This window comes from Oreochromis aureus, linkage group 20 (genome assembly GCF_013358895.1).
Source record: "Oreochromis aureus strain Israel breed Guangdong linkage group 20, ZZ_aureus, whole genome shotgun sequence".
In the NCBI taxonomy this organism is placed as follows: domain Eukaryota; kingdom Metazoa; phylum Chordata; class Actinopteri; order Cichliformes; family Cichlidae; genus Oreochromis; species Oreochromis aureus.
The window spans coordinates 4,699,359-4,718,931 of record NC_052961.1 but is presented as its reverse complement, the minus strand read 5'-3'; the positions used below and the strand labels follow the sequence as shown (position 1 = coordinate 4,718,931).

Sequence of the window (19,573 nt, the reverse complement as noted above, 5' to 3'; positions counted from 1 at the left end):
CTTTTAAGTACAGTGTATGAACATGCTCAGTGGTAAACAGTCAGAGGAATGACCTTTGCATTAAGTCATGCACCTTTACAGAATATAATGCATTGGTGCAAATAAACAGGCGCATAAAGAAGGTAAAATGAGCCATTTGCTGCTCACATATTTCCCCCTTCTTGTTGTAAATCGGTGCGAGATGAATCAAAGTGACGTTCAGTCCTCTTGCAGCTCTTCAGTCCTCCTGTAGGAGGCGCAGCTCATTACAAACGACCGAGCCTGGAGTGTCGAGGCTCGTCTGTTGTTCGTGTTTCTCCGTCCGCTTATTGATCAGCAGATTACTGTTTACAGCGGAAGCTCCACATCCGGGGATGTAGAGGAGCCCGCCCCCTCCCTGCTGCAGCAGCATCCTCTCATCCGGCAGACAGACAAGTGGAGCTCCTCCCGCAGACAGACAGGTGCACGGACAGACAGGTGGAGCTCCTCACGCTGCAGGTTGGTTGATGCCGTTTTTCTCTTTTTACCGGATGAATGCGGCTGCGGCTCGTGCCGTTTCTGTGCTCGGTAAATCACGGGGTGATGATGTGACGTTGGTCTGTAGGTGATCTGATGTTTATCGGCCGCTGATTGGCTGTCGGTTGCTCTGATTCTGCAGCTTTTCGTGTTCTCGGTATCAACTCCGGTTTTTCCCCACTCGGTCCTTGCAGAATTTCTCTGCAGGCTGTCCTGAGCGTCGGTGTCTGTGCTCATTGTTGCAGAGAGATGATGCAGAGCCTGCCTGAGACTCCTCCTGTGCCTCTGTGATTCATTGATGCTCCGTCTGTGCATCTAGGGCTTCACGATTAATCGAATTTGAAATCTCGAACATGATTTTGGCTTCCCATAAATGCACGCGCTCCCGTAATCAGCACCTGACCACGTGCCTACATGTGCCAATGACAGCTGTTCCCTGAGCCTGCACAGCTGAAAATCTCAGGTAGAGCTCCTGCCTCTACACCTGTCTCCACCTCTCATTCACGTTGTGCAGGTACAGTGGCGGGAGTGGAGGACTTTATGTTAAGACTTCCTCCCTGCTGCCTCCTTTAGCAGATAATACACTGGACCATCGTTTATGAAAGGATGCAGGTTTTTTTAATAGAGCGTTTTCCATTTCATGCCAATCTGCTGATATGTTTGGAACCTATGGTGAAGGAAACAGTGGCGAGTACGATGGTGTAATAAAATCTGATTATGAGCCTTTTAAAGTAATCGAAGGTCTAACGTAGTTCAGTTTGTATTAGTTTTGTCTTCACATTGGTTTCTGCTTGATTGTCAGTCTTTAGGATCTATTGTAGGGTCTTTACCTCACAATATAAATAAAATTCTAAATAAAAGTCCTTTCACGCTGTCACAATCTAACATCACACAGACTTTGTACTTTTTACCGTGCAACCATCCTGGCACGGTAAAGATTCCTGGTTTTAGGGTAGCAGAGCTGACACGAAGCTCCGTCTATGGAAGGTTTAGGACAGTAAAAGAATCTGCAGGTTGTTTAAGAAAGTTTACAGACATTTTTCTCTTTATGGTTAAACGTGTCTCTTTCTCAGTGATGTCGGTGTCTCCCGGCCTTGCCGACCTCTCCCGCCTGTACCAGACTGAGTTTGTGCGGAGCGCCCGGGCCGTTGGCGTCCTCTGGGCCGTCTGCACTCTTTGCTTTGCCATCATCCAGGTGGTTATCCTGGTGCAGCCGTCCTGGATCTGCACCACAGACGTTCACCCGCAGCAGGCGGGACCAGAGCCACCCAGCGGCACACTGGGACTGTTTGAGGTGAGAAACGGTGCCTGTCCAATCCACAGCTGGATCTTTTAGGAGTTTCTGTATTTGTATGTACACATGTTGAACTGCACACAGATGGATTAACAGAAAGCTAACCTGATCACTTTAATGAACACGTGTATGACATGTGTGTTCGTGTATCCCTGTGTGTTGTCAGGTGTGCATGGAGTCAGACTGGCCGGTCCCAGACTGTCACGGTGGTCTGTCCACTCTGTCTCCACTGCCGTCCTTGCAGTCGGTGGCGGTGTTGGTGGGGGTGTCTCTGTTGGCGGTGTGGACCAGCGTCCTCTGTCTCTGTCTCTTCAGGTTCTGCAGCGCCGCAACGGTTTACAAGATCTGCGCCTGGCTGCAGCTGACTGCAGGTTAGTCATGTTGATGGGTCATTGAATCCCAAACATTTACATTTTGGCCACTGCAGTGATGGTTTTTCTGCAGTTAGAAGAGAGCAGAACTGCAGCTCGTGGCTATTTTTACATTTGGCTTGATTTACCAGGCTGGAGGTTGCTGCTTGGTAAGACACTAGTTTTATTTTAGAGGACAGTGTTTCTGTAGTTCTTCTCTCTGCCTGTAGAGGTCAGCTTTTCAGTATTTACTTGTCTCTGCAGGTTTTTGTCTGGCGTTGGCGTGTCTTCTGTTTCCTGACTCATGGGAGAGTCAGGAGATGAAAGCTCTGTGCGGAGACTCGGTGAGGATTCTGACTGATCGTTTTGCTTCTGGGTGTTTTATCACACTGATGTCCTTAATCGTGAATCTGTTTCCAGGTGGGCAGCTTCTCTCCAGGTAACTGCTCAGTTCACTGGGCCTACATTCTGGCCATCCTGGGAGTTCTTGATTATGCCATCTTGGCCACACTGGCCTTTGTCCTCGCCAACAGACAGGACGCCCTACTTCCACCAGACACCCAGGAAGGTGAGTGTGGGGGTAAGGCGGTAAACTCATCTGACGAATTAAGTTCACAGTTTCATGCTGAGACTCTGTTTTCATTGCTGCAGTGACCACAGGTCTGCTGATGACGGCATGAATCAGCAGGTGAGTCTCTTCTTTATCTTTTACTAGTCTTCTGTCTTCAAAGCCTCAGATATTTATTTCTTTTTACTCTCTCTTAGGGATGTCCGGTCTTCATTTCTTCAACTCTGCCCGATCTCTTCATCCTCCATCATCATCATCATCTGTTTCTGCATTTCATGGCACGACTGTCTCCTTCAGCTGCAATCGTTCATTGCTGCATGATGTTTCCAGGAGGAGTTGTTTAGTGTTGAACAGAGGAATGTAACAACAGGAGGAAAGAGGCGCTGCGGTGGTGAGTTCGGTGTTCGGGACATTCGGTCGCTGTTCAGTCGAAGAAAAATGGTGAGAAAACGAGCGGGATGGAGTAAATCAAAGGAGAACTAAGCCCCTTTTAGACCTGCAGTTTTTATCTTCACTCTCACATTAGTGTTACCGTCGTAACACCTGTGTCAGCAGGCTGGACGCACCTCGAACAGATGCCGTCAGCACAGGTCATTTGAGTCACAGGTGATTTTTTTTAAGTAACCACTGGGAGCAAAATGAAGTGTTGGTACTCGATGAGCACAGTTAATAGATTGCTACATAGTAACATTTCTATCTACAGTGTGGCAACCATCAGGACAACTTTAAAACAGAAACAAAGTCATCCCACACATTAAATTAAAATATATTTGGGATATTTTGTAGAAAAAATAAAGTCAGCAAATTTCTCTCCCAACTTCCTGTTCTGTCAAGCCATCCTTTTAGCTTAGTATGAGCATTATCTTATGGTCCATTAAGCCTTATGTTTTAAAATTAAATACGAAAGTTGTCGAAAATCTGCTTTGTAGTTAAAAGTTAAAAATCCAGTTAGCAGCCTAGTGGCCTGGTGTTGAATATTCATGTTAAACATGATGTTGTAAAGGTAATGTAAAGGTAATCCCTGTGACTTCCCCGCAAATTTCAAGATGAACATGTGGCCCAGCAGTGAGAAGCACAATTGTTAGACAGTATTATTGTACCCTTAAATTTAGAGGAAGTGGTCTTGCTTGGCAGTTAACTGTCGCTGTTTTGTTCTCTGAAGAAAGAAGTCCTTTGCAAATCAGTGCCACAAATCTGTGTCCATGAGCCAAGAGTATTCTCTGTACTATTTAGAGTACTCATTTTCTCTTAGCTCTGTGGAGTACCGTTTGAAAATATGGAGTTGGGAATGAGCTAAATAGACCCACTTGAATGTAAAAGTGATGGCATGTCACTTTGATGGATTTAGGTCTGAAAAGGGCTTAAAAAGGTTAAAGAATAAAAGAAGAGGGCTGCTGTTACAATATGTTGGGTCTGAAGATCAGTGGTCCCATGTTGTATAAAATCATCTTATGTCATTTTTCAGCATTTATTAAGTAAAGCATTGTTTTAATCAAAGTGGTTAACCTAGCTTAGCACAAGCACTAGAAGCAAGGGAGACCGTTGTCTAGCATAGCCAGATTTATGTTAAATGTGTCCTAGGTAGCAGTAGCTTCTACCAGTAATGTATTCAGCATGAATAAATGTCTTATTTACATTGTATATCATATTATCTAGCAGTTAGTCATCAGGAGTCGGAATGAAGTTAGCATTAGCTTTATGATATACTCCTATGCTTCCAGCCTGATGTTTAGCTAGGTTAGCTTGCTTTGAGTTAGCTACAAGTTCATTTAGATTTGTGTTAGCTTAAGGTGTTTAAATGAATAAATTGCTCCTATAGGATAAATAGTACTAGATGGATTGTTAGTATACATTAGCCTTTATGTCTAGCTAGCTTCTTTAGTCAACCAAACCTCTTTGATTCCCTTTCTAGCTAACACGCTTAAGCGCTGCATCTGAAATAATCTATTTATTAGGATAAAATCTAAAGTATTTACTAACCAAACAACTTGTGGAACAACCCTTCAGTCTCAGTGTAAATGGGCAGTCGAGGCCAGAAGTTTATATACACTCATCTGTAATGATTTCTTTGAAATGTTCTTTTCATCAAATGATCATACAGCATACATCTTTAATGACTGTTAAAGCAGAAGTTTGAATTTATTTATTGTTTTTCCCTAAGAGTCATACAGGCTCACAGTTGACCAATCTTCTTGACACTAATGACAGAGTTCATTTATATTGGTTAGGACCTTAGTCTGCTTTATCCATCCCAAAGCCAGTTTTGTTGTGTGTTTGGAATCATATTTCTTCTAGAATGTCCAGTTGTGTCCAAGTCAATCATGTGGAAATGGTCATTCTTCATTATTCTACACGGTGGGCCATTTATATGGATACACCGTAATAAAATGGGAATGGTTGGTGATATTAAAGTCCTGTTTGTGGCACATTAGTATATGTGAGGGGGCAAACTCCTCAAGATGGGTGGTGACCATGGTGGCCTTTTAGAAGTCGGCCATCTTGGATACAACTTTCGTTTTTTCAATAGGAAAAGGGCCATGTGACACATCAAACTTATTGGTAATGTCACAAGAAAAACAATGGTGTGCTTGGTTTCAACGTAACTTTATTCTTTCATGAGTTATTTACAAGTTTCTCTTTGTTCACAGCCATTGACATGTCGAAGAGGTTAACACGTGAGGAGCGGATCGAAATTGTGTTGATATCTGGTGAACGCAGTAACCGGGTCATTGCAGCAGATTTCAATGCAAGACACCCTACGAGACCACCCATCTCCCATGCTACAGTTAGCAAACTGCTTGATAAGTTTCATGAAACTGGTTCAGTGTTGGATTTGCCAAAATGTGGACGCAAGAAAACTGTCACTAATGAAGAAACATCAGTGGCTGTCCTAGCTTCATTCAGCAAGAGTCCACAGCGTAGCACTCGCCGCATGTCACTGGAGAGTGGCATTAGTCGAACATCCGCCGGCGGATATTAGCTACTCACAAATGGCACCCTTACAAACTCCAGCTACTGCAGCATCTCAACGAGGATGATCCAGATCGGCGCACAGAATTTGCAGAATGGGCAAAACAAAAATTGGAACAGGACCCTCAGTTCACGCAGAAGATTTTGTTCAGTGATGAGGCAAACTTTTATGTGAATGGTGAAGTTAACAAACAAAACCACCGCTATTGGTCTGACACTAACCCACATTGGATGGATCCTCCAAGACTGTTGGAACAACCAAAGTGATGGTTTGGTGTGGTATATGGGTACAACGATAGTGGGTCCATTCTTCATCAATGGAAACCTCAAGGCCACTGGATATTTGAAATTGCTACATGATGATGTGTTTCCCTCTTTATGCACTGAAGCTGGCACGTTCCCTGAGTTTTTCCAGCAAGATGGTGCACCACCACATTATGGGTGCCAGGTCCGAGCATTCCTAGATGAACAATTTCCTGGAAAGTGGATTGGTCGTCGTGGGCCAGTTAAATGGCCCCAAGGTCTCCCGATCTGACCCCTTAGACTTTTATCTTTGGGGTCATCTGAAGGCAATTGTCTATGGTGTGAAGATACGAGATGTGCAGCACCTGAAACTACGGATACTGGATGCCTGTGCTGGCATTTCTCCTGCGGTGTTGCTATCAGTGTGTGAAGAGTGGGAGAAGTGGGTTGCATTGACAATCCAACACAATGGGCAGCACATTGAACACATATTATAAGTGGTCAGAAACTTGTAAAAAACTCATGAAAGAATAAAGTTACGTTGAAACCAAGCACACCATTGTTTTTCTTGTGACATTACCAATAAGTTTGATGTGTCACATGGCCCTTTTCCTATTGAAAAAACGAAAGTTGTATCCAAGATGGCCGACTTCTAAAAGGCCACCATGGTCACCACCCATCTTGAGGAGTTTGCCCCCTCACATTTACTAATGTGCCACAAACAGGACTTTAATATCACCAACCATTCCCATTTTATTACGGTGTATCCATATAAATGGTCCACCCTGTAGTACCACTGGCAGCAAAACAGCCCCAGAACACTGGTGGTACAGTGTTCTTAGGTTTGAAAGCCTCACTATTACTCCTCCAGACATATACCCCTTATCATTGTTGCCAGACAGCTCAATCTTTGTGTCATTGGACCATAACATTTGTCTGTTTGGGAGCAGCAACTTTCAGAGGAGCTTGAAGGTGTTGATTTTGGAGTGGGGGTTTCTTTCTTGGTAGGTAGCCTCTCAGACCATGGTAATGTAAAACTTACTCCACTGTGGACATTGATGTTGGTGTACCAGTTTCCAGTCCATGTGTCTGTGAAGGTTCTCAGTCATCCAGGTCATCGTAGTCTAAGGAGCTTGGAAAGAAAAGCGTCTGGACTTCTTTAGGTTGCTTGAAGACGTTTAACCTCTCATCCGAGAAGCTTCTTCAGTTCTAGGGTCAAATGGTGGAGAGTCCCAGATTTAAACCCCGTGGGAGTATCCCCCCAGAGAGAGACAAAAGGACCCCCTGATGATCCTCTACCTAATCACATGAGCCAAGGTGTGAAAACGAGTGTGGGTCACAATCAGCCAGGGTTTCGGGTGAGCTCATTGTGAAACCTAGCCCCACCCTATCATGTGATTTCCTGAGGTCAGATGGCCCAGGGTGTGAGTGGGCGTTAAGGCGTCTGGGAAGCTACATCCTTCGAGGATGCCAATGTTCACATTTTGGACAGAGAAGACAGATGGTTTGAAAGAGGAGTGAAAGAAGCCATTTATGTCCACTGTGAGCGACCATCTTTGAACAGAGGCGGTGGCTTACGACACTAACTGTCTGCCATCTATAATCCAGTTTTGAGATTCCTTCCCAGACGCCTTAATGCCCACTCACACCCTGGGCCATCTGACCTCAGGAAATCACATGATAGGGTGGGGCTAGGTTTCACAATGAGCTCACCCGAAACCCTGGCTGATTGTGACCCACACTCGTTTTCACACCTTGGCTCATGTGATTAGGTAGAGGATCATCAGGGGGTCCTTTTGTCTCTCTCTGGGGGGATACTCCCACGGGGTTTAAATCTGGGACTCTTTTCTTTCCAAGCTCCTTAGACTTTCCAGTCCATGGCAGGCTTGAACCTCTTGGGTTGTTCCTGAACATCCTAACATCCTTGACTAGGTCTTCTCAAGTTTCTTTTAGCAGGTTGCTGAAGATTATACAAAATCTTTTAAGTGATTGTTACTATTTGAGCCTGTATCTATACTTTTTGAATTAAGAGCTTTTTTTTTATTTTTAAAGATGTATGCTGAACAATCATTTCACCATGTAAAAAGAGCAGCTTAAAGAAGTCAAAAAAAGCCCCAAATTGCCATGACATTCATTCACATGAGTGTATATAAACCTGTAAGAGTTCACTTTGGTAGGCATAAACACACATGTGAATGACATACACACAGATACTGAGTGTGTGTACAGGAGTAGGTTAGGGTTGAGTATGGGATTTCAGATGCAGCGCGATTCTTTGTGCTAAGCTCAGCTAACCACACAAATAAAACTGATAGAGAGCATTAGTGTTTGCTGTCAGCATGACCTTTGACCTGTAAGGTACATGAATAAATGTGTTCCCTTTTGTGTTTTAAATGTTTTTGTTGTTAATGAGATTATGCTGTATCTTTATTAGATTCAGTTTAACTTATTTTTTTATTTTCATAGACCAGAGATTTATTAATTAGAAAACAGTTTTTCGGAATGATTCAAAAGTTTTTCTGTTTAAATGTTTGATTAAAATGTAACAAAGCTGTTAAGTGGAATGAGTTATTTCTGTACCCTGGATTTGACTTTTCCCAGAAATGGGAAGTTGAAAATGATGTGATTTTGACCTCCAAAGGTTTAATGAACAAAGTTGGGAAAGACTTAACCTAGCACCTAGTTAATTTACTTACCTGAAACAGAATAATCAAAAAGATGTGCTGTTTGTTTTTAATGATATTATAGCTAAACTGTTTTGTATATATTTTAAACAGTTAAGTCAGAATGACTGTTTCATATTTATTAACTTAAACATGGGGCACTTTGGGGTGTAAAGACTGTGACTGTGATCAATTATGGTTCACACCAATGTGACCCATAATTGATTAAATGAACAAGATATGTTATCAAATAAGATTTGAAACTGCCAGCTCAAACTATAAACTCACCAGACGAATGTATAGTGAGGTTAAAGTTTAATGAAGATGTAGGGTAATTTTCCCATAGACCTTTACACAACCGGGCTGTTTCTTGCAAGCAGATGAGTCTCCCCCTGCTGGCCAGTAGAAAAATTACAGGTCCTGCACTGTTCTCCCTTTCAACAACCACAGGATACGTTCGTCTTTAGTGGGGACACAAACAGACAGCAGGCGGCAGTGAAGGTCGACTTTACCGACTTTATTTCTGAGTGTGACATGAATCCAAATTTCACCACAGACAGACGAATCATCACAAGCTGAAGTACAGGAACACAACGAGAACGTATTGATCACACAGCTGATGAGCTTTTGCCAAGGTTATCACCACTTTCCACCATCTCTCCATCTTTTCTGACAGAAGGAAGCTCGATTTAATGGCGAACCTGTAACAATGTAGCCACATTACAGTAATGAAGAGTCTAACTACAAGCCCCAGAGACCATTGCAGTAGATTATCAGCCAATCAGAGAGCTTGAGAAAGAAGTTTCTTTTCACAAATTTGATTCAGGTGCATTTTTAGATTTTGGTTCATTGAATGTGCTGGAACAATGCCTGCTGAGGCTCATGGGAAATGTAGTGTTTTAGAGAGATGCACAAACAGAACCGTTTTATCCTTCTTCCATCTGTTTTCCATTTCTCCTCATTTTTACAACAAACAACCTGATAAATTTTCACGAAAGCAGCAGGAACAAATGAAAAAGATGCACAAATAAAAACCCGAATGACAACGTATACTCTCTTCTCTACTCCTCACTCCCTCATGTACTCCAGAATCTGATCAACCAATATTTGTGGGTCGTAGTTCAGAGCAGCTCTCCTCCGGCGCCTACGGCTCCCATGATTCAGTTCCTCTGCGTCGCCCGTTGACGTAGTGTCGATGCGTTTCATCCTCTGTAGCCCGACCACCTGGGGGTGCAGCTTCTCACCTTGCTCCTCTCCATCGTAATCCTCCAGCCTCTTCACCCTGAGGAGGGGAGGGTCGTTGCTAGGCGAAGGGGGAGCCAGGTCGTCAAGAGAACGGCGGGTTCTTCTGTGGGCGGAGCTAACAGGCTCAGGTGCTTTGGCTGACAGGTCCCTCTTCGCTCTGCGACCAGAGGAGGCGACCGAGACACCGTTAGGACCGATGCTGGAGAGTATCCCAGCAACCATCCGCCTAAGGAGGGGATACATGGCCATCTTGAATTTAATATTATTATTATTATTATTATTATTATTATTATTATTATTAATATTATTAAACAAAATAAGTAAGCAATTTACTAATAAATCATATTAAAAAACAACTAATAATTTACATCATAAAATAAAGAGTCGGCGGTTCAGCAGCTGTGGACACATCACATTGGATCAATAAGTTCAGTTTTACATTTTCTGATAAGTATAAAACTGAAACAAGTCAAATGAAGACACATAATTAATAATAACATTTCTGATATTGGTTCCCAAATCGTCTTCAGGGAAGTCAAAGTGTGCCTTTAGGTTTTTTTTTTTTTTGCTTTTTGCTTTTATGTGTCACAAAAAAGATTGTAAAACACTAAATACATCCTGTGGATTGTCTCAGTCAGACCCCTGACGTCCTAAAAATAAAAATAAACAATATCTACTAAATTTCATAGAGATTAACACAATTCAGCGCTACATGCATCATGTTTTAAGTTTGTTTTCAAAGTGTGTCTTTTAGCGAGCAATGCGGTTTAGGACCAATCAACCTACAGTAACCCCGCTAGCTACAAGTCTGTGGACTGGACACAAACTTAACTCTGATATCAAACCCTGTTTCCCTGTAAACCTTTGGATGTTCTCAGTAAAGTGTTCATATGTGAATAGAGGAGGACACAAGTATAGATGTCTCTTAAAAAATAATCAAAACATTTCAATATTTTAAGGTGGAAAACTTTTATTCAGAGAAAACTAATTCATTCTGTAATTAATCATACTGTTTTTAATATATTCTGATTATTTCTAATTTAATAATTAAACACCCAGATACAGTGTACAGATTTTTTTTAAAAAGAGCTCTGTAGAGCTGCAGGTGGAGCGAACTGATCCATTGTTTATCCATTAACAGACTAGTGAGCTCACCTCAGAGTGTCCTGGTCTCGGCTCAGTCCTGATGCGACTCGTCCAGCCTGCTGACGTCTCTCCTGTTTTGCTCTTTCCAGCAGCGTCTGAGCGAGCCGGGGATCCATCCTGAAAAATCATGCTTTATTATTATTGATTACTTTTTCTGTCTCCGACTGATTCTCAGCATGAAACTAAAATTTACCTGTCAAGCAGGGCCTGAGCAAGCTGGGGCTCCACGAGGCCCCACCAGGCGGCCCGGGGCCTCCCCATGCTCATCCCCCTTCCAGTCTCATCATAGTCTGCAGGAGCAGGGCCCTGGAAGTCCCCTGTGGGGCCCTGGTCATCCTCCTCATCCTCTTCCTCCTCGACCACTTCCACGTCACCCGGACCAACCAGTCCTGCGCTCTCTGCCTCGCTCAGTAGGCGGAGCAGAGCTGCCAGGTAGGCTGTGGACACATTTGATTGGTGCATTTAGAAGTCGGTTTTCATTTTTCCTTAGATAAGTATACTGATGATAAACCGATACGGAAAAACCTTTACATAGAAGTGATGTAAGGAAAAAAAAGACAAAATAATGTTTTTTACCAATAAATAACTTAATGAAAATTTCTAGAACAAAGTCAGAATGTTTGTTCATATGTAAAACACTAAAAACAAAGTAAACAAAGTTTTCCCTGAAAAATGAAAATCTCAAGAAAAACAAAAAAAAGGTTTAAAGGATTAAAGTTTCCTAACCTGCTCGCTGCTCCTCCTCCTGCTCCTTCCTCTGGTCTCTCTCCACCAATCGCTGCAGTGCCTGGTCCAAGCCCCTCCCCCTCCAGTCATCTGATTGGTAGTAAAGGTCATTGGCCCTGCCTCCTCCCTGCATGGCAGGATATGACATCATCTGGTCTTCATAAGGCAGCAGGTTAGGGAGGTCTCTGCGCTGGCGTCTGACTCCACCCACTGACACATCCAGGCCATGACCCCCAGCACGAGCTGCAGGTAGAGACTGAGCGAGACAGACCAGAAGTTACAGCTTAGATAAGCTTAAATTTTTGTTCTCAGGGATTAAAAATAAAATCCATCTCATGAAAGAACAGATGCATTCTGTCAGATTTAGCGACTAGCTAATTTCCCTTTGCAGTACCTGAGCAGGTAGATTAAATAAGCTATGAAATACAAATTCATCCGAAAATAGAAGAATTCCCTAAAATTAATCACCACCAACATAAATACTTAACTTTCACTTGAGCTAATTTGAAACTTTGTCCATTATATGTTGCAGATTAACAGCTAATTGCTCAGCTTCTTTCCTCCATATGTGAAAATGTCAACATCATCGGCATACAGCAGAGCACATGGAAGCTGAAAAACAGAGTGCCCGATATTGATCCCTGCAGCACTCCCACTAAGCAAACATGGTTGAAACATTAATGTTATGTCCCCTGCAAAACTGCACCGTAGACAGACAGATCTTGATGTTGTTTCCATGGTTACGGTCCTTTCAGATTGTGTCTTACAAAGCAAGAAATATTGATCAGATTATTGCAAACACAGCTTTTCCTTTGACGTAGCACCACTGTTATCAACTAGCTGTGATCAGAGAGCCACAAAACTTCCACGCCAGCAGGATTAAATATGCATATATACATGTAATCATGTGTTGTGAACTGACTTCTCTCCATGTGCCTGGATGTCAACATTATAAATCTTTGGTGCAGTCGCTTTAAAGTGTTAATCAGTTAGTTAACTCAATATTCATTAGTGCTAAAGGTCAGGAGTTCGATTTCCCTGTGGGTGATTTGCTTTTAATGAGATTCTTACTTAAGAGAGAATAATTACTTTTCATCTTGATTTAACCAATGAGAGGACGATAAAAAAAACTAACTTTCCCTCTCCACAAAGTGTTGAAATGTCCACAGAAGGAAGGAAAGGTGTGAAAACAGATGTGACGCAGCAGTTTCTGTTCCTGAGTGTGTGTGAGACCGAGGAGGACTGATACAGTGATGAAAGACAGCAGAGAGGGTTATCGATGAGCTGTCTGAGGCCTCAGGGTGATCAGATTTATATCAAACTCTCAGACCACGGTGATATTAATCAGTGAGCTGCACTTACGGTGACTCAGCAGCAGTGCTGGCTGTATGATTGCACTGAGAAATTATTGTTCTTCTATTTAGTATTCTCATCACAATTAATACTTGAGTTACCACTTAGATGTGCCACTGAGATGGATCTCACCACCACATGTTGCTGTGAAAAGCTCTTTGAGGTGCTTTCAACTAATTATGCTGAAGGCTTGGTGGTAATAATGGTGAACCTAACCTGCTGATTCACAGCTCCATATTTTTCTTCTCATACTCAATTACAGTAGCTTTGCCACCATAATCACCATTTATCTTATACTGGGGATTGGTGCAGTCATTTTAGCTCATTTCCCCTGTGCTTCTATCCAGTTTTCTTCTGATTGGCTGCCCATCCCAAACATCTGTGCTCATAGCACTATCTCTACTTTCAAGATTAGGCTTAAAACTTTCCTTTTTGCTAAAGCATATAGTTAGGGCTGGACCAGGTGACCCTGAATCCTCCCTTAGTTATGCTGCAATAGACGTAGGCTGCCGGGGATTCCCATGATGCATTGAGTTTTTCCCTCCCAGCCCCCTTTCTCACTCACTATGTGCTAATAGACCTCTCTGCATCGAATCATATCTGTTATTAATCTCTGTCTCTCTTCCACAGCATGTCTTTCATCCTGTTTTCCTTCTTTCACCCCAACCGGTCGCAGCAGATGGCCGCCCTCCCTGAGCCTGGTTCTGCCGGAGGTTTCTTCCTGTTAAAGGGAGTTTTCCTTCCCACTGTCGCCAAAGTGCTTGCTCATGGGGGTCATATGATTGTTGGGTTTTCTCTGTATTTATTATTGTGCTATCTACTGTACAATATAAAGCGCCTTGAGGCGACTTTTGTTGTGATTTGGCGCTATATAAATAAAATTGAATTGAATTGAATTGAATTGAATTGAATAGCCAGAGCTGTGTCTGAGACAGCTATTAGAGATATCCCATATCAGTGGCGTCATTTGGGGAAAAGGCAGAGCATTTAGAGCAGTCTGGAGTCTGAGCTTTTGGCCAGAGCCAGAACTTTTTTCATGCTCTGGCTTCATTATTTCAGAATTTTAACCATGCTTCATACAAACATCCACCATTTATTAAGAAATAAAACACTGTTTAAATCTACTATTTTTTAAAAACGAGAAAAAGATCTGTGCTACATCTCACACAGACATGCTTGTACTGAACACACCATCCAAATTTGGCGATATATTCTGCAGCACCACCTGGTGTTTCCACTCCTCCACCCCTGGCATCAACCTCTAGGCTCCAAGGGGATATTTACTTTTCACTTCCCAGTTCCTGTGCATCTCATATTTTCAGAGAATGATGAGCTAAACGATCACCTCTAATTATACTCTCCTGCTTAAATTTAGCAATTCTTTCTGTCATAAGTGTCTGAGTGAAATGTGTTAACGCTCTTCATTGGGACACAGATATGTTGGCAGATGTGACGTTTAATGCTTAAGTGACAGTTACACATCAGTGCATTTGCGCTGATATAGAGCGACTCATGGGTAAAGTACCTAAAACTGCTCCTCAGTATGAAGAGTCTGAATAGGCTGCGAGCAATCTTTGCTCACGATTAATGGAAGCATGAGAGAAAAATGCTTCAGCAGCTTCTTTCACATGAAAGAAAATGTCGCTTTGACTGTGAGATGATTAAATCTTCCATGCTAGGCGATTGCAGCAGACAGATCCGGGTTCATCCTGCTGCAACAGCTTTAATTTCCAGCTGAGATGTGTCAGAGTTCTGGAACTAACACTGATTTACGATGATAATATGTCTCCGCCTGCAGCAGAGCAGCTTATTCCGGAGAGGAGGAGGGTTGTATCTGTGGCTCTGTGCGATGGTGAGAAAGCGACGTGATGAAGAGATGAAGGAGAAAGAGGTAATGAGCCCTCTGAGGAGAATAACTCTCTGACTCACTGTGGGATCCAGTATTTTCTGCAAACGTTAGAGCAGCTCTGACACGGTGCTCTGGGAGATTAAAACATCAGCATAAAAACCTAAGAAAGAGCTTTACTTTGCTTTCTGTGAAGCACAGAGGGAGAATTTGGTCATTTTTAGCCAAAATGTCCACATTTTCACATCATATCATAATCTTTCACTGTTTTCCAGACTGAACTGTGCACCGTATGAAAAAACACAGGTCCAGCAGACTTGTTATGGATTCTGCTCAGATATTCCACTTTTCATAAGATGATAGCTCATAGGATAGTAACTTCCCAAAGACGAGGCAGGTGTCCAAATTACACCCTGCTTTATCCTCCCATTTGACACCAATAAGTAAGACTTAACTGAGATCATAAACGCACAAGGACAATGTTTACTGAGGTCACAGACCAAAGAAGCAAAGGTCCAATTTCACATATACTTAATACAACCAGTCTGGGGTTTGAGACCTGAAGAGTCTCCCCCTGCTGGCCACTGGAAAGAATGCAGGTTTAAGACACTTGCATCCATCTTTCAGATCCTGAATCCACAATCATCTGAAGTGCTTCCAAAGTTAAAGAGCAAAATAATTCCATGTTAGGTGGCTGCAGGGGCGCCAGGAGAGTCTACAGTTCAAATCCACAATCCGATGATCCAATGAAAATACACCGTCTCTGTGAGCCGACGGAGGTCACATTTTTATTTGCTGTTTATTTTTATTCTGACCTGCTGGTTTGTTAGGTTTACCTGGTTAGAATTACAAAGAAGACCATGGTTTGGGTTAAAATAGGATTAGACGTTTTTTCAGCGGTCAGGTTTCTCGGTTGCCTGGATACCTGATCACATGACCCTTAAAAAGAAAGTCATATTTCTAGTGAGATACATTTGTTTCAGACTTATTCTCTGTCTGTCTGTGGTACTCATCATGACTGTGAAAGTCACCTTGCTCCTCATGGAACAGCGAAGCAACCAAGAAACCTGAGCTCTGAAAAAATCATCATGTTTTTCATATTTCTGTGGCGCTACAGTGAGAAGGAAGGAGCTTTTAATGGGAGAGGAGCAAAAAGATCTTGTTTCAGACAGGATGAACTGATGGGCAGCATAAAGACCCGGTAAAAAGGATTAATTTGAACTGAATCATGCAGATGTGAGGGGTCTCAGCAGAAGTAAGGTTAAGCAGTACGTGTTGTTTTCAGTCGTTACCAAGTAGTAGTTACATAGTAGCTACGTATCTATAATGTTACTGATGTTGATCAACTTCCTGGTGGCTTTTTGGAGAGTGTGTCGCCAAAGCCTCTGTGCTGGTTGAATTTCCACAACCTGTGTAGCCAAACAGTATAAACGTACACCATAATGGGACCATAAGTCCCACAAAAGTTAACAGCGCATGACATTATGCACAGTTTGAACGCCATTGGGCTAGAGCAGTAAAGAGAATGGCAGCACTTTATCATAAGCATGAAAAGGTCAGATTGAAAAAGGGCACATAAAAGCAGAGAACTGACGGTTTGCTCAGGGTGATCTTTGTATACAACATTTGTTCTCTAAGCTAAAGGACTCCCTTGGAAAAGAGGTTTTTAATCTCAATGGGACATTCCTGGTTAAATGAAGGTTAAATAAAAAATAAATAAAATAAAGGAGCACCAAAAGCATGGACATGAACAAGAGCAGCCCACGTTGTAAGCTGTTCCGTACGTGTTTTACACTCCCCCCGTGTGACAGCACACAGCTGCTTATCACCTACAGACCGCCACACCAGGATCTGTCGGTGAGTCTTTAAAACATGTTTAAAAATTAAAGTCCAGGATGATGATGTCAGTGTCTAAACCTTGGTAACAAAGTGAGCACTGTGTGCAGTACAGGTGCAGTTGTATTGTTGTGCACGTACTGAATAAAGATTACATAACTTTATTGTCACAGCGCCGTGAGAGCAGATACAAATTTTCCCTCAGAGACAATAAAGCTCATCTCTATTATCGCTCAGTCATTTAGGTCTGTATGCTCAGGGAAGCGAACCCTGTCCTCACAAATAATGAACAGCAGTGCACACACGCACGCACGCAGCCCAGTCATTATGTGTCAGGAGACCTGCTGTATCCTGTGTAATCTACGGCCGTGTTGCTGTGGGTAACCGTCTCCTGTCGCTATGGTGACAGCAGCTGAAACGAAATGTTCCTCCCTACACAGCAGCTGCCCACACACACACATACACACACACACACACACACACACACACACACACACACACACACACACACACACACACACACACACACACACACACACACACACACACACACAAAAACAGACTCATGATTGTTCTGCTATCTTTGAGAGGACCCACAGTGAAATGATGCATCTGAAGGTCCAAACACAGACCCTGGACCTGGTTCTGACCTGGTTCTGGTTCTCTCTGAACATCTAAAACTCGGTTTGATCTTCACATAAATGCCGCAGCTTCACAACATCTCAGCTTCTCTGCACTGATTTCTCTCACCAGTTAATCAATACCTAATCAATGAAATCGAAAACAGAAGACAGGTACACATACAGATGTGTGTGTGTGTGTGTGCTGACAGGTAGAAGATAAACAGCAGTGACATCGTTTTGCATCAGTGTCAGGTTACCGTGATGATGCATCACCGTGGAGATGAATGGATGGATAAACACACATGCGACACATATGTAAACATGCTCTCTCTGTCTGTATGCGTGTGTGCTGTCGGTGGGACTCGTCCTTACCTGAGCGGTGTGGATCAGAGCAGTGCTGAGCAGCAGGAGGCCGAGAGACGCCATGCTACAGGCCAAGCACACACACAAACACACACTGAGGCAGGATGCAGACACTCCTCTGATAACAGGGAGGAGGGGGGGAGGGAACAGAGAGAGGGAGGAGCGATGACTCAGGAGAGAAGGCGAGAGGAGAAAGGAAAGAGAAGGAGGAGACAGGGAGGGATTTTGAGATGGAATAAGATAATAACAGAAGACAGAGGACAAAATAGGAGGTGATGAGAAATGGAGGAACTAAGAATTATGGGAGTGAATAAGGTGGAAGATACAGACATAAAAATAATTTAAGGACATAAGGAAGGAGTTAAGAAGACACAGAAAGCGATAAGTTCATAAAAGGGGATAAGTTTGGCTGTAAGGGCATAAGGAGGTAGATGTGGACACAAGGGAATAAAATAAGGGAATAAAATTTCAGAAATGAGACAAGGGAACAACGAAGGAGAAAACAAATGTAAAAAGTGGAAATAAATGAGGTAAGGAAGGTAATAAGAAATGGGACAAGTAAGAAGATCAGTACATAAGGGAATGCAAGAAATAGGATACAAGGAAAAAAGAGAGGATTTCAGGAATTTAAGGAATAGTGTGGAAGAAGTAGTTACAGAGATAAGGAATTAAATAAACAAGGAGTTAAGGAACAGGTAATATAAGAACCAAAGCAAAGAAGTATGTATTTCCATAACAAGGAGAGAAGGATATATGGAAGTTGCTAAGGATGAAGAGAAGGACACAACAGACTAAACAGAAGAACCAAAAGATGCACCGATGGAGACGAGAAGACTGACCACACACTGATTATGAGATGCTAAACGACACTTTTCAGTAAAACAACCCAAGAAGCAGAAAAAGAAGAGGAAGCATCACTTTTGTTTCCAGAAACATTTGATTGGCTGACAGAACAAATTAAAACAAATTAAAACAAATGTAATAGAAAAGCAGCAGCAACACTCCAAAACAGCTCGCTGACAGAAACATCCATCCGAAGATTTATAGCCAATAACTGAGATCCTGTCAAGGGGGCAGAAAGCCACGGAGGAAGCTTTTAACAGAAACACTTCCTGCTCCAGGTTTTTATGGCACAATCTTCATCCTTTTTACAGCTGCCCTCACGTCCTCCTCTAATAATCCTCTGAAATTCCAGATTCACTGACTTTCCGCCATTAGTTCTCCTCTCTCATTTTCTTCAATCTTCAGCTCATCATAGTATTCCTTACAACCTCTCAGCTCACTCTGTTCACTTCCATCTCTATCCTTAACCACTCTAACCTGGTGCACATCCTTTGCAGCTCAATCTCTACACCTCCATGACTTTCCTGTACTTCCTCATTTCACCACCAAGTCTTCCTGCCTTTTTGCATACACCAAGCACCTTCTTGGAAGTTTCTCTCACCACATCAGCTGTACTTTCTCAGTTATCTAGTAACTCGTCACTAACACTCAGTCTTTTCCCTGAACTGTTCCCAATTTCTTCCTTCTTCAGCGTTCATCATTTAACCCTTGTCTCTGCCTTCACTCTCCTTTTCTTCTTGATGATGACCTCATTACCTCTGTTCCTTTAACCCTTTCTCTACCACTTCATCCAGTTACTCCAGAATTCCTCTCTTTCAACATTACCCATTCGACTTCCAGCAACAACATGTAAAATCCCTGCTCTCACCTTTCTTTCTCTTTCACTGCCTCCTAACATGCCATCCCCCTCTCCTCTTTCCTTTGTCTCTGGCTAACAGCAGCACAGTTTTCATTGACACCCTGTAGGCCAACAGCGACAAAGGCATTTGTTGCCAGCCTGGGCCTGACC

At 42.8% G+C, this 19,573-nt stretch overlaps 2 protein-coding genes across 2 annotated transcripts; one reads left to right on the top strand and one right to left on the bottom strand.

Moving 5' to 3' along the window:
* The first annotated feature begins 400 nt into the window (after positions 1-400).
* Positions 401-5,083, top strand: lhfpl4b (LHFPL tetraspan subfamily member 4b). The gene is made up of 7 exons (XM_031759192.2): positions 401-477; positions 1,569-1,789; positions 1,956-2,160; positions 2,404-2,483; positions 2,560-2,707; positions 2,791-2,827; positions 2,905-5,083. The coding sequence occupies exons 2-6, from the start codon at positions 1,571-1,573 to the stop codon at positions 2,817-2,819; spliced, it is 681 nt and encodes a 226-aa protein (XP_031615052.1). The 5' UTR covers positions 401-477; positions 1,569-1,570; the 3' UTR covers positions 2,820-2,827; positions 2,905-5,083.
* Positions 5,084-9,079: 3,996 nt separating this feature from the next.
* Positions 9,080-17,829, bottom strand: pcsk1nl (proprotein convertase subtilisin/kexin type 1 inhibitor, like). The gene is made up of 5 exons (XM_031759161.2): positions 17,731-17,829; positions 11,701-11,956; positions 11,168-11,411; positions 10,984-11,091; positions 9,080-10,054 (listed from the first exon to the last, which is right to left on the bottom strand). The coding sequence occupies exons 1-5, from the start codon at positions 17,782-17,784 to the stop codon at positions 9,652-9,654; spliced, it is 1,065 nt and encodes a 354-aa protein (XP_031615021.1). The 5' UTR covers positions 17,785-17,829; the 3' UTR covers positions 9,080-9,651.
* Between the last annotated feature and the right edge of the window lie 1,744 nt (positions 17,830-19,573).

Excerpts from the sequence above, each read along its gene's own strand:
- lhfpl4b (XM_031759192.2), top strand. The coding sequence starts at position 1,571 with ATGTCGGTGTCTCCCGGCCTTGCCGACCTCTCCCGCCTGTACCAGACT. Across the intron at positions 2,161-2,403 it reads CTGGCTGCAGCTGACTGCAG|GTTTTTGTCTGGCGTTGGCG; the intron begins GTTAGTCATGTT and ends TTGTCTCTGCAG. Across the intron at positions 2,708-2,790 it reads TCCACCAGACACCCAGGAAG|TGACCACAGGTCTGCTGATG; the intron begins GTGAGTGTGGGG and ends TCATTGCTGCAG.
- pcsk1nl (XM_031759161.2), bottom strand. The coding sequence starts at position 17,784 with ATGGCGTCTCTCGGCCTCCTGCTGCTCAGCACTGCTCTGATCCACACC. Across the intron at positions 11,412-11,700 it reads GGAGGAGGAGCAGCGAGCAG|CCTACCTGGCAGCTCTGCTC; the intron begins GTTAGGAAACTT and ends ATGTGTCCACAG. Across the intron at positions 10,055-10,983 it reads CGAGACCAGGACACTCTGAG|GCGGATGGTTGCTGGGATAC; the intron begins GTGAGCTCACTA and ends TCCCCTCCTTAG.